The sequence below is a fragment of the Pristis pectinata genome, chromosome 29 (assembly GCF_009764475.1).
Source record: "Pristis pectinata isolate sPriPec2 chromosome 29, sPriPec2.1.pri, whole genome shotgun sequence".
NCBI lineage: Eukaryota > Metazoa > Chordata > Chondrichthyes > Rhinopristiformes > Pristidae > Pristis > Pristis pectinata.
The window spans coordinates 13,990,161-14,003,386 of NC_067433.1; the positions used below are offsets into that span (position 1 = coordinate 13,990,161).

The 13,226-nt window shown below is 39.2% G+C and overlaps 1 protein-coding gene across 1 annotated transcript; it reads left to right on the plus strand.

Moving 5' to 3' along the window:
* The first annotated feature begins 1,491 nt into the window (after window positions 1-1,491).
* Window positions 1,492-5,794, plus strand: bmp10 (bone morphogenetic protein 10). The gene is made up of 2 exons (XM_052041037.1): window positions 1,492-1,825; window positions 4,842-5,794. Exons 1-2 carry the CDS (start codon window positions 1,492-1,494, stop codon window positions 5,792-5,794), a joined length of 1,287 nt encoding a protein of 428 aa, XP_051896997.1.
* Window positions 5,795-13,226: the final 7,432 nt, after the last annotated feature.

Sequence of the window (13,226 nt, forward strand, 5' to 3'; positions counted from 1 at the left end):
CTATAAAGGATCTGAGCCCATCAATGAGATTCTAGCCTGAATTATTTCTGGATATAAAATAATAAATTTGCATCAATTCTCAACAAAATTCAGCTTTTAACTCGCATTCCAGCACACAGTAGTCCATATCTAAATTATCAAAACTCCTCAGTCTATTAGATCCCAGATCCCATTTAAACTTTCAATACTTTGCACAAATTTTGGTAACTACTCTGCCTTGTGTCTACATTTTCAAACATACCTATACATCTCAGTGTGATGGTTCCTTGTCTGAATAAATATTTGCTTTAAGAATCATAAGCCATTCAATGCTGGGCCAGGACCAATTCCTTTGGATGAAGGCTTGTTTTGATGTCTTTATGATTTAATAATATAGATGAACTGATCAATTAACAAAAACATAAATGCCATTCAGAATTAGCTTCATCAAATATCTACCTCAACTAAAAATAAAATATAACATTTCCAAGATTATGCAGTATCTAAACAAAACTTGCTTTTGATATTAATTATTATCAAACCAGCACTTAATTAATGATCAAATATTGCTTTGACATGCAAGTTCTAAGATCTACCCTTGGCAGTGAGCAATACTATTTGTTGGTTAGATTTTTAGTTTCTACTGTTAAATAAAATGCTGCACCCACTAGAAATGTGCTGTCTATGTGGTGAGCAGGGAATGTTTTATTGTGATGAAGTTAAGTATTTCCTTTAACCTCATCGCTAATTGATTGTTTCCTTAAGATTCTTTCCTCAGTGACACCTCTTCAGTGCCTCATGCCAGACTTTCCCATGTTATCTTTCAAACCTGACCATAAATATTCAGGAAGTGAAAGCACAGAAATGCTCATTAGGAACTGGCTTTAGTTTCAAGTTGTTGATTGGAATTTGAAGGGGCACAATCTTCAAACAGGCAGTGTTTCCTTATCATTGTTCTTGGCAATTATTTGTGGTCTTAAGTTAGTAAATTGAAATAATTGTTTCCCTGTTTCTTTTTAATATTAAGACACGATTAAAAGAACATTTGCCATCAGGTCAAGAGCTTTCAGATGTTACCCTTTTAGAAGGCAACAACTGTGCAGAAAATTAATATAGCCTCTTTGATTTAATTGTAAGGCTCGACCCACGAAGAGGGCAGTGCCTCCTCAAAGCATGGAAATCATCCTCTCCGTTAGGCAGGAACCAAATGAGAGAATGTTTACAGAATGCTCATTAAGGAAGAGGATTGAAAGATAAGAGAATCTGGTTGCAGTGCATATACCAGATAGATAAGGGGAAAAATGCCATGTGAGATCACATTGGCCAATTGCTGGGAGCGGGCTTCCTTGGACAGTGAGAGACCACAGACATAAGGGAAGGTTTTCCAAAAAATTGTCAGCATTGCATTTGAATGACACCAGCCCGGTCCTCTGCAGAGGATAAAACAGCAACGCTTGAGCAGCTGTCAAACACAGTCCAGATTGTTTAGGGTCAGGAACAGGAGCTAGAATGATGCATCCTCTGTCACTGCAGGTTTTCGCTTGCCTGTGTGTTTTGTTACCTTTGACAACGAGCAGTCCCATCGACAACCGTGCGGACGCAACCGAGGACGAGAGCAGGAATGTGGTGGAAGACGATTTTCAAGAAGAGGATTCTGTTGATTTTAACACCCTGCTGGCAAACATGAAAGGAGAGTTCCTGAAGAGTCTGAACTTGTCGGGAAGTCGACCCATGGATGCAGCGAAAGTGGAACCACCTGAGTACATGATTGAACTCTACAACAGGTTCGCAAATGACAGGACGTCCATGCCCTCCTCCAATATAGTCAGGAGCTTCAAGAACGAAGGTAGGCAAAACGGAATGTGTGTGGATATCATTTCAATACAGTTCATTCAACGATGAGCTCCAAGTCCCTGAGGTCTGCTCCCCACCAATCTTTTGGCTTTCCTCGAGGGAAGTTATTGAGATCGGATCATTGGTAAAGACTGGGCATTGTAGATAAAATCTCTCCCAAACAGAAGTCAATTTTTGCAAATCGTATTGTAACGGTGGAAAGCTGAAACCATTCATAAAATCTATTTGGCTTCTCTGCAATTTGCACCTCATCTGCTAACTCCCGGAGTTTTCCATAGCTAATATAAAACCCTCCTTGCACTTGTAGAAGAAATCTTGACAGATGACTTTGTGTGTGCGTGTTTACTGCGACATCGCTAATTCAGCACCGTAAAAATCGAGATTTTTTTATACTTAAGAAGTGCTTCACAGTGTCACGTCGATATTACATTATGTTCTGAAAAGTTCTGATTTCATTCTGCAAAGCAAAACGCAGAATACTGCGTGGTGCAAGCGATCGTCAAGTGTCAAATCTACGAAATTCTGTCCTCCTGCATCCTTCCAAAGAAGTGGGGGGCGGGTGGGAAGGAGTGCAGATTATTGCGTGATATATGACCCTCCAACAGTAGGAATGAAATTCACCTCTCGCTCCAAAATCGAAAACACTGCTTCAACATTGTCAGGAATATTACGATAATTTTGACTTTTTCGCCTCTCTCTCTTGTGACATTTAAAGTATATAATCAATTAAACTATCACAAACTGCGAAGAAAAGTTGTTTGTATAGAGGCAGCAGTGTTTATACACGCATCAATTAGTAGATAAAGCACGTAGGAATTGAAAATATCTCAATTTTTTCGTAGCAGCATACTCGCGGCTGGAATTGTCTTACCTTGCTAAAGCAAATATTGGTGTTTCCAGGAGGCAATTCCCTCCCATTCCAGCCACGGTGGGCAGAAGTCACAATGCACACATCCACGCAATATTCTGGATTAGATTTATCGACCAGCAACCCTTAAGCAACGTGGAACAAGGCAGCCTAACAGAACTTGCACCCCCCTTCTTTTTAAAAAGTCTGGAAGGGTGGAAGGGAAGGGACTATCTCACTTTCATCGTTAGTTTTACTGGGATTTGCCAGCATCCTGGCGCATGCTTTTCGGTGTCTGCTGCGCTGAGTAATATTACCGCTGATATTTCTGTAGAGTCAATGTTGGCTTTGTGCAATTCATGGGGAAAATACAGGAGTCAGTGAGGGAAATGAAACGAGGAAATAGAAAGGGATCGTAGCCAACACGGCTACAGTTAATGCAACGTCCAAATTATGCAGCACACTAAAATCGAATGAAAATGTGCGTTTTCCTCGCGGTTCTGAATCCATTCATGTAGCTAGTAGTATACGTGTGCTAAGTAATTACAATGTGGAATATGTCTTGTCCCACCGCTGGTTCAAGGCTTATCATCACACTACAGAAATCCTACATATTCAAGTTGACAGCCAATGCTGGAGTTGGACTGAGGCTGTGATGCTAACCCACATAGGGACCTTCCAATTTACTCCCTAGAAGCCAGTAGTTCCCTAATCAAAGCACTGAACTCCTCCACTGCCCAATCACTCTCTGCAATGAGGATGCTTCCACAACAACTTTGCATTGATATAGCTCCTTTAATAAAGCAAGAACAACCCATGCCTTTTCAAGTGTCTTGTCAAACAAAAATTAATCTATAACAATCCGAAATTCTCATGATCCAAAGATTATGTATGATGTAATCATCTGAGACTATAGATAACAGTTAAAATGATTTTTCTCAAAACATTGTACCATTTGTACATTGACCTTACAAAAAGATTCTTGAATTAAAAACTCATTTACTTCCTCATGGAATTATGGTAACATAAAACTCCATGGCATTGAAGGTGGCCATTCCGTCCATTGTTTACAAACCAGCCAAAAAGAAACTTTTTAGGTTAACATCACTTCCCAGTTCTGGAGCGATGGTGCTACAGGTTATGGCTCTTCAAGTCTTCATCCAGGCACTTTTGATATGTTATAACAGTTTATATTTCTTTCACTCTTTCAGGCAAGGAGTTCCAGACTAGCACTATTGGTTGAGTGAAAAACAAGTTCCCAATTCTTTCTAATCTTCAAACCAATCAACTCGAATCCCTTTTGCCTACTTAGTGTCCTCTCTATTAAGGAAAATGGGTCCTTTCTGCTTATCCTCTCTGAGCCTCACGTAATTTTATGTGCCCCACTTAATTTTAATTTTTTTCATATTATTAAATTTCCTACTAAATTTCCACTTAAAAATAAAGATAACAGGAATTTTAGCTATTCAGGATTGTGGACCATCAAATTTGCACTTTGTGACTGGTTCCTCTATTTCATTGGAATTTTGCTGCTTGTTCTCACAAGTGAGATAAGAAAGCCCAGAAACTTGATCTACACACCACTGAGTACTGTTTGTGGTTCATCGTCTATCCTGGCTCTCTATAGCATTCCTATCCCCCTACGTACTTCCCCGTTACCTATTCTCTTACATGGCTGATTTTCCTATGACTCTAGGGGTAATTTACAGCAGCCAATTAACCCAACAAACAGCACATCTTTGGAATTCGAGAGGAAACCAGAGGACCTGGGTGAAACTCACAAGGTCACTGGAGCAGTGAAGCAAGAGCATCAACAGCTTTGCCACTGTGTCATCTACAAAGTCTCCTTTAATCCAAGGAAAACCACCCTAGTATGTATAGTATGGTGACAACTCTACAAATCATCACTGAATTTGTGTCAGATCATATACACAGAGTTTGCTGATGCCTTCACTAAATGAATCTAGCTTTGATTGTCTTAACCTTAAGACCCTATCTGGAACATGAACCACGTCCCTTTCAGATCTCATACAAATCTCTCTAACCACATGGCCACTAGAGATTATTCTGCAACCTGAAAGTTTGTTTTAAATATTCAAAGTTCTGATCTCAACTTTACAATTTGTACTTCATTTGTTGGCAAATTATTCATGTTTTCCAGACACTTCAGTCTCCAACCAAACCAATGGTGTGAGGATCCATTCTCTCCTTTTCAATGTGTCCGTGCCTCGTCATGAAGAAATCACTATGGCTGAACTACGGCTGTACACCTTGGTGGATAGAGACAGAAGAATATATGAAGGAGTGGACAGGAAAGTCACCATCTATGAAGTAAGTGAAGGAGAAGTTGAAGGAGATACCAAGGAAGAACATCCCCGACAAGGAAAGTTAAAATTAGCAAAAAGACAAATTTATGGCAGGGACAGTGGATGGGAGACCTTTGATGTGACAGAAGCTATCTTGAGATGGTCAAAATCTGAGAGGACCACCCACAGACTTGAAGTACACATTGAAAATATGGAAGAAGAAAAGCATGAAGATGGAGATCTTGATATTGACATGAAACCGGAGACTAAACATGTACCATTGCTAATAGTGTTCTCTGATGACAGAAACAGCATTAAGAAAGAGGCCATTGAAGAACTGGAGCAGATGATTGACCATGAGCAAGATGTGGTGTTTCAGAGCTTGGAGGCTGGAAATTTTGGCACCAACTTGAACGAAGAAGCCTTGTTGCAAAGGCGGTCAAACATGCTCTATGATACCTCCTCAAGAATCAGAAGGAATGCCAGGGGGAATTACTGCAAAAGGAGTCCCCTCTACGTGGAATTTAAGGACATCGGGTGGGACTCCTGGATCATAGCCCCAACAGGATATGAAGCTTACGAGTGTAAAGGCTCTTGCTACTACCCATTGACCGAGCACGTCACACCAACAAAGCATGCCATTGTTCAGACCCTGGTGAATCTCCGCAACCCTAAAATGGCAGCTAAAGCCTCTTGTGTTCCCACAAAATTGGACCCCATCTCCATCCTCTATCTGGATGATGCAGGTGTGGTCACGTACAAATTCAAGTATGAAGGTATGGTCGTGGCAGAATGTGGCTGCAGATAGTACAGAAGACTGATCAGAAAATAACTCTAATATATATCAATTTCAAAGTATTTAATGAATATGATTGTAAATGTGTACATCATGAGCTGCCTATTTAAGAAGTTTATTTAAGGATGTACAGCTGAGTTCTAGATTTATAAAGAGTGTTTTTGCTGAATAAAAGAAACAGTGTTTATAAGGTCACAGAAGCTAGCTCCACTGAGAACATGCTCCAGGAAAGTTACAGAGAATGTTGCAAAGAAGGAGAAAGACTATTGGAGCATCAGTTAGTAACAAAGAGATCGGAGCATTGAAGAAGGCAATTTGACTCATCGCCCATGCTCCACATTGGAGTTTTCTTCTTCTGTTCCTAGTGTCGACATTTTTTTCAACCACCTTGAACATTTCTTGTTCTTCAAATGTTAAATGAATTCTGAATTGTCCTGGTTAATTAAACTTTAACAGCATTCTGTATCGTAACAGCTTTGTTGAAGTAAACAAATTGTTTCACTCTTCTATCTCTCGGTAATGGCACTACTGTTCCTACAGATATTACTGTTTTGATGTTGTTTCAGTTTCCAAGCATAGTGAAGGATAAAACAAGTTATCTTGCTGTCATTATAAATGGCTAGAGACAATATTCATTTGGAAGGAATGTGAAGCTGCTGCTGTAATCAACCACTGATCGCAGTGGTGTAGCAATGGAGATGTAATGCATGCAGCTGAATTGTTTTAATGTAACTTTCACATATGAATTCACAAATTTTAGGACTCTCTGTTGATCTTTTAAGCTGGAAATTTCTAATAGTGTTATTCCCAGCATCAAACAACAGATGTAATCTCATATCAGTCCTAAAGAGCTAACAGGAAGTATCAAAGAATAATTTGCATCTATATGGCACAGAACAGAAAGATGCTGGAAACCTGAATAAAAATCAAAAATGCTGTAAACAGTAGGGCATCAACAGCTATGGAGCATGAAAATATTTTACAAAGGACTGCAGATGCTAGAAATATGAAATAGAAACAAAATTCTGGAAACACTCAGCAGGTCAGGCAGCATCTGTGGAAAGAGAACAGAGTTAAGGTTTCAGGTCTGAGACCCTTTGTCAGAACTAGGAAAGAGAGGTAAAAGTGGCAATTTTAAATTGCAGAGAATGTGGCTGGATAGGTGAATAGGACAAAAGGAATATCCGAGCATGAATATGGAAAAGCAGTCAATTTAATGCTTCAGTTTAGTGATCCAGTTCTGATAAAAGGTTATTGATCTGAAACGTTTAACCATTTCTCTCATCACCTGCTGAGTACTTGCAGGATTCTTGCACTTTTTCAGTATCAGTTTAACATAAAATATCCCATGGTATTAGGCAAAAATTACTACCAAGAATGCATTCAGATAGGAGACCAAAAGCTTGGTGAAGAAGGTTTTAAGGAATGTCTCAAAGGAGGAAAGAGAAAGAGAGAGAGGGAAGTGTTTATGGAAGTTAATTCCAGTACTTAGCCCCTGTGGCTGAGGGTCTGATCGTTCACGGGAAGTGAAAGGATACGTATAAAGTCAGAGAATATAGAGTTCCTGGGCAGTTATAGGACTTGGGGCAATTAAATGAAATGGAGAGGGGGACTTAATCATTCAGAAGAGAACTTTAAATTAAGGAGTTGCTGGACCAGGACTTGGTGTATGTGAGTGAGCACATGGGTGATGATTGAATGGAATTTGGTATGAGGTAAGGTACAGTTTTAAATAAACTCCAGCAGAAAATGGGAGAACAGGTGCGGATTCGAATTATATGATCTGAGAGTAATGAAAGTCAAGATAAGAACTTCAACAGATGAACTGAGACAGGGAGAGAATGGTAGGGAAGAAGATGATCTCGTCAGTGGATCCAAGTCTGGGTTGGGTGGTGGCAGTGCCAAAGGTTACAGAGGGATGGACTGTGAGTTTTTAATATTATAAATTCCCTCCGCTTATATACTTCCACTCTCGCTGCCCTATCCACAGGGCCACCAACAGCATGGATTTTTGGGGGGGGGGGGTAAGCAGTTTTTACCAAGTGTGAATAAGCAGGGCTTTCATTCCAATAGGTTGGGAACCATTGATCTTAGCGATTAGGAGGGTATTGGATCAGCTCAGTGCCAAATAGCTCATCAAGATCACAAGCAGTCTGGTTCGGTTTGGGATGCTAACTTGGGACCTGTGGGTGTAAAACAGAACTGATTATTGGGAACTGAAGAAAATAGCTTCAGTCTTCCCCATATCTAAATGTGATAAATTTTGGTATATTTTGGGCTGGATGTCAGAGTAACACAGTAGCTGAGCTGGAACTGGGTGTCAACAATGTAAAAAGCAGAAACCAGCATTGTGGCATTGGTCAGGAGCAGAAGGTAGATAAGAAACAGATATGGACTAAGGGTTAATCCTTTCAGTGATTCAGAAGGTAACTTTGACTTACAATGAAACCTTTTCATGTAATATTTTACAGTATAACTGCAATAATTTCCTGTGTTCTAAATCCATGAGATTACTTTCAAAGCAAATCAAATAACCTCTTTGGCAGGACCCTCTTTATAGGTACATAGTAGTCTATTCCCTTTGAGTGTAAGTGAAGATAAATCCCAGAAAGGGTTTCTGTGACTTTAATTTGTTTTGATTTTGTATATATTTGTAAAGATAAAATGTCTTTTAATGTAAATTGATACATAGACTGCTCTGTATTAAATATAAAGCTGCTTTTTAAAGGGTAACATCACCATATTAGATTAGTTTCAGAAGATAATGAGACCTGGCCAGCAATGTTACTTTTAAAGGGAGAAACCTCCACCAGCACTGTACCCTTTAAAGGTACAGATCCTTGTTACCAGTATTCCTTCCAAAGGGAGAGGCTCTCACCTGCTGTGTCCTTTAAATGTAACAGCATATGCAAGAGTTTTTAAAATAGATTTAATTGAATGTATTTCTGCTTTTTTAAGAAAAATGAATATTTTCACATGTACCTTCATTGCTTCTGGGTACAATCCTAGAGGAATAACAGACAACATGTGAACAATAGATGGACTCACCTAAGTTGTTTAAGGTGTTGACTCACATCTGTGTCTTGTCCTCCAAAAATGAACTCAATTGATCAAAGCTCATTGACAAAAGTGTTTCTATAAATAAAATAATCTAATGCTTTTCAAACACAACAGGATCATGACTTCTTAAAGCAGGATATTATCTTAGCTCAGACAGCAATATGGCACATGTCATGAAATTCTTGGCTGCTCTTTGACTATACCTGTAGAGAGCATGTTTGCTTTGTCCTCTCCCCTTAAGTGAACCCTTCAGTCATTTGTCTTCACCAGTTAACTGTCTGTTTCACATGTGGATGTAGACTTTCAAACCAAAATAATCGTAAATTCCATATATATATAAATATGAAAGAACAATTTTCATTGAATTCCAATTGTCCTTAAAGATTTAATTTAACTTTAAAATAACTACTGGGATCCATTCAAATTGAAACCCAGTCATTGTAGTAAGGGGTTAACAACTTTTGTCAGGAATGTTGCATGCTTAAGTGAGGTTCACTTTTTATTGTCATAAAATCTGGAGGCGAGAACCCTCTTTGTAATCAATTCAGTGAACTACCATCAAACAGATATCAAAGAACCTTTGGATAAAGAGATGTTATGGAAATTAAAGATCATGGCAGGATTCAAAAGTCCAGGCTCACTCTTCCAACTGACTGCTCTGAAAATAGTAACTCTAGTATTTTGCATTGTCATGAGGAGTGTGCTAAATGACCTTGCTATCTCTCAGACTGTGAAGGTGGGCTCTCCTTTATGTCACCAGATTCCATTATTCCAAAATCCTCGACTTAAGCCCAATATTCCTGTTCTGTTCCTACCTTCCAGAGAACAGTCTTCAAATATTTTCACGGTACAACAGTAATTCACTTCCAGGTACTTAATTTGCTCTAAGGTGCTGCAGAATTGCAGGACTTTCAGAGTCACTGAATAATGAACTAATTTTCGTGGATCCTAATGGCGTTTTTTTTATGTGGTTGGGAATTTTCTTCTGGTTGGGTTACCTATTTTAGTTTCTTGTTGAGTTGTTTATGCACAGTCCTTTCCATCGGATTTAAATCAACCCTGGGCTATCACATGCTCTTCCCAAACCCTGCCAACTTCAGAACTGAAGCACAAGATAAGCAGGTGTGAGAGCTGAGAAACATTGGACCCTGTCACTTTATTTATACTGAGCTGCAAAGTTGTCAGATTCCTGGAGAAGTGCAACTGACGTTAGCTCTTCTCTTCTCCACTATACTGAGTCCCAACACTTTTACACATGCAGGCCAAAGCTATTTGCCCAGGGTGATAAGGGAACAGCTTCTAGAAGATTCTGCACAACTTGCGTGAGATGGTCTGAACCACTTGATTGAATACCAGCCCAATGTAATCTTGACTATGTCCATGTCACACTTCGACATCCCACATCATTTATTGGATGGCAAGATTGATTAAGATAATATCAATATTGTTTTGCTCCAATCGAAATGTATTTATTTTTCTTAATTTTAAAGCAAAAACCTTTTGAACTATTAAGTTTGTAAGGTGAATCTGAGTGGCTTAGGAAAAAGCCTTCAATAGGAAATAGTTTCACAGTTACACAGACTTTAGTGGAAATTATTTTTCCTGCATGAGTTAATTCATCAATTGTACTAAATGGTGGAGTCTCTCTTGGACTTTGATAAAACAGAAAAAACTTGCCCTTTCCATTTATATATATTTTTCTGCAGTGGAAGTTAACATGCAAAGTACCCTTGTATTGATAATGCCTTATGGGCTGAGCTTGTCCACAGGGTGAAACAAGTGTGGGTTACACACAATTTTCCAGTGTCTGGTGCTGTTACCGGTTTAATGCATGTGTAAAGTTCCACTATTTTAGCACCAAAGTAGTCAACAGAGGAATTCCATTTGAGAAAGTGTTCACCAGCTGATATTGCCAATAGTAGGTCAAACAGTTTGTTTGAATCACATCCAGATCACCCTTTAGTATAATCCTATCAGCCATTGTGATGCTGTGCAACATTCATAATGTCCTTCCCTAAACTCCAGAAGATTCTCCCTCATCCTTAGGGATTTATATAATTACCTGCTGGCTGGAGGAAAGTGCACAATGTTGAATTGTGGATGAGTCTTTTTGGATGTTGATCTAACAATAAACAAAAGGATAAGAATAACAGTGAAAATGTTAATATCTACTCATCAGGGAGAAAAGGTGTACAATACAAATTCACAGGCCTTGTTCATGTTCATTTCAAACAGATTAATGGCTGGTTAGAATAGAGTACAAACGAATATCATATCAGTGCATTAAGCTCAATGGTAATTTCTAGTCTATTCTCATTTAATCAGCCTGAGGCAGATTGTTACCCAGCAGTATCTGGTCAGAAATGCCTGTTTATAAAGCAAGTATTTATTGAGCTTTTATTTTTAAGACCTGTTAAATATGAAGTGAGCTGTAAGTTATTAAATGTAAATTGTTTTCCATGGGATGAATGAAGAAAGTTGTAACTTTAGAGATCTTTATTCTGTTTATAAAAATCAGCATTACCTGTGTATGTGCACTGTTTTGATATAAAATCTGTTTTAAAAAGTAAAAAAAAGCTTTCTTCTTTTTTAAAAAAAATACGAACCGATTATGCAGTGTGCCACAGTCCTGCAACTTATGATAGGTCGCTTCTACACTAATGGATTCTTCACTTTGGAACTATGTTTCCACCCAGCCCAAGGAAGTTTGTCGCCTCTCCAACCTTGACCTCCCGGCCACCACCATCCCATTTCCCAATTACTACTGTCAACAAATTCCCTCTTTTCACCATGAGACTGGATCCTTCTGGGTGGGATTGCTGGACTGTTGCCTTCCTTGTGCCCTGAGGTGATTTTACCCCTGTCACTATTGTCTGACCAGGACTGCGATGTTGTTATTTCCCCATGCCTTGCCTCAGTTGAAGTGTTAACGCACTTAAGTTTGCCTGGAAGCCGTCCCAAGTGTCTGGGCAGCACTGTAGCTATGTTGACATTGGCCGATAACTTTTGCTTGCTCACTTGTGTTGACAAGAGTGTGGGGGTGGGGTGAGAAAGTCACTAATTATTTGTACATTGACCTGGGAAATGCAATTACACATTCATGAGATTTATTTTTAACTCAAACTTTAACAGCCCTTCTGAATTAATGCTTGGTATCATCCAAAAACCAGGATTTGGAAATACTGAATAAATGGATATTCGACAGCGTCTCTATAATTATAAGTCTCGTTTAATTATATATTTTGGGAGAAACAGTCAAATCAGTGTTCAAGTAAATCAGCTGGAAAATAAGGAAAATCAAAATCAGCTATCATTCATACCGCACAGGAAAGTACGCAAAGGTCCATCATTGTGGATTATTTGTAAAACCGTGCGTGGTCCTTAATGCTGCCTGACCTTCTGAGCACTTGCAACATTCTCTGTTTTCATTACTCTTTAATACTGGATCCAATAGCCCCCAAACTCAAAAGTTCCTTCTTTCCCTGAAATGGGAATTAAATAAGAGATCCTTGGGTGATTTTTAACACATTAAAAATCAATGAAATCTTTGCAAAGGGCTCAGTAACTGACAGATTAATATCTGCCTGTATTCATGTGCATTCTTTGTTCTTCTCTTCAGAATCAGAATCAGGTTTATTATCACTGACATATTTCATGAAATTTCTTGTTTTGCGGCAGTGCAAGACATAAAAATTACTATGTTACCAAAAAATAAATTAAAAAATAGTGTAAAGGAGGCATAATGAGGTAGTGTTCATGGGTTCATGGACCGTTCAGAGATCTGATGGTGGAGGGGAAGAAGCTGTTTCTGAATTGTTGAGTGTGGGTCTTCAGGCTCCTGTACCTCCTCCCTGATGGTAGTAATGAGAAGAGGGCATGTCCCGGGTGTTGAGGGTCCTTAATGATGGATGCCGCCTTCTTGAGGCACCGCCTCTTGAAGATGTCCTCGATGGTGGGAAGGGTTGTACCTGTGATGGAGCTGGCTGAGTCTACAACCCTCTGCAACCTCTTTTGATCCTGCACCAAAACTTCTCTTTCGATCTCTATATCCATGCCAATTACGGCTATTACCAGGTACATAAGAACACCAGAATTAGAAACAGTATTAGCCATATGCTTCCTCAACTATTCAATATCATGACTGATCCTGTGCCTCAAGTACACTTTCCTGGTCGATCATCGCATCTTCTGTTGTCTCTCAATCACCACCTCAAATCCTAAGATTTTTCTTGGCGTCTATGGATGTGCATTAAATAGATGCTGTGCAGTGACCAATTACAGTTATAGCAGTTGGAACACATGCTTGGCAATCCATTAGCACCTGAGACCCAGACTAACATGAGGTGAGTCATCTTGCATGCTGTGCCAGTGCACAAAGGAAATC

Coding starts and splice junctions, on each gene's coding strand:
- bmp10 (XM_052041037.1), top strand. CDS start 1,492: ATGCATCCTCTGTCACTGCAGGTTTTCGCTTGCCTGTGTGTTTTGTTA. Junction 1,826..4,841: donor CAGGAGCTTCAAGAACGAAG/GTAGGCAAAACG, acceptor CATGTTTTCCAG/ACACTTCAGTCTCCAACCAA.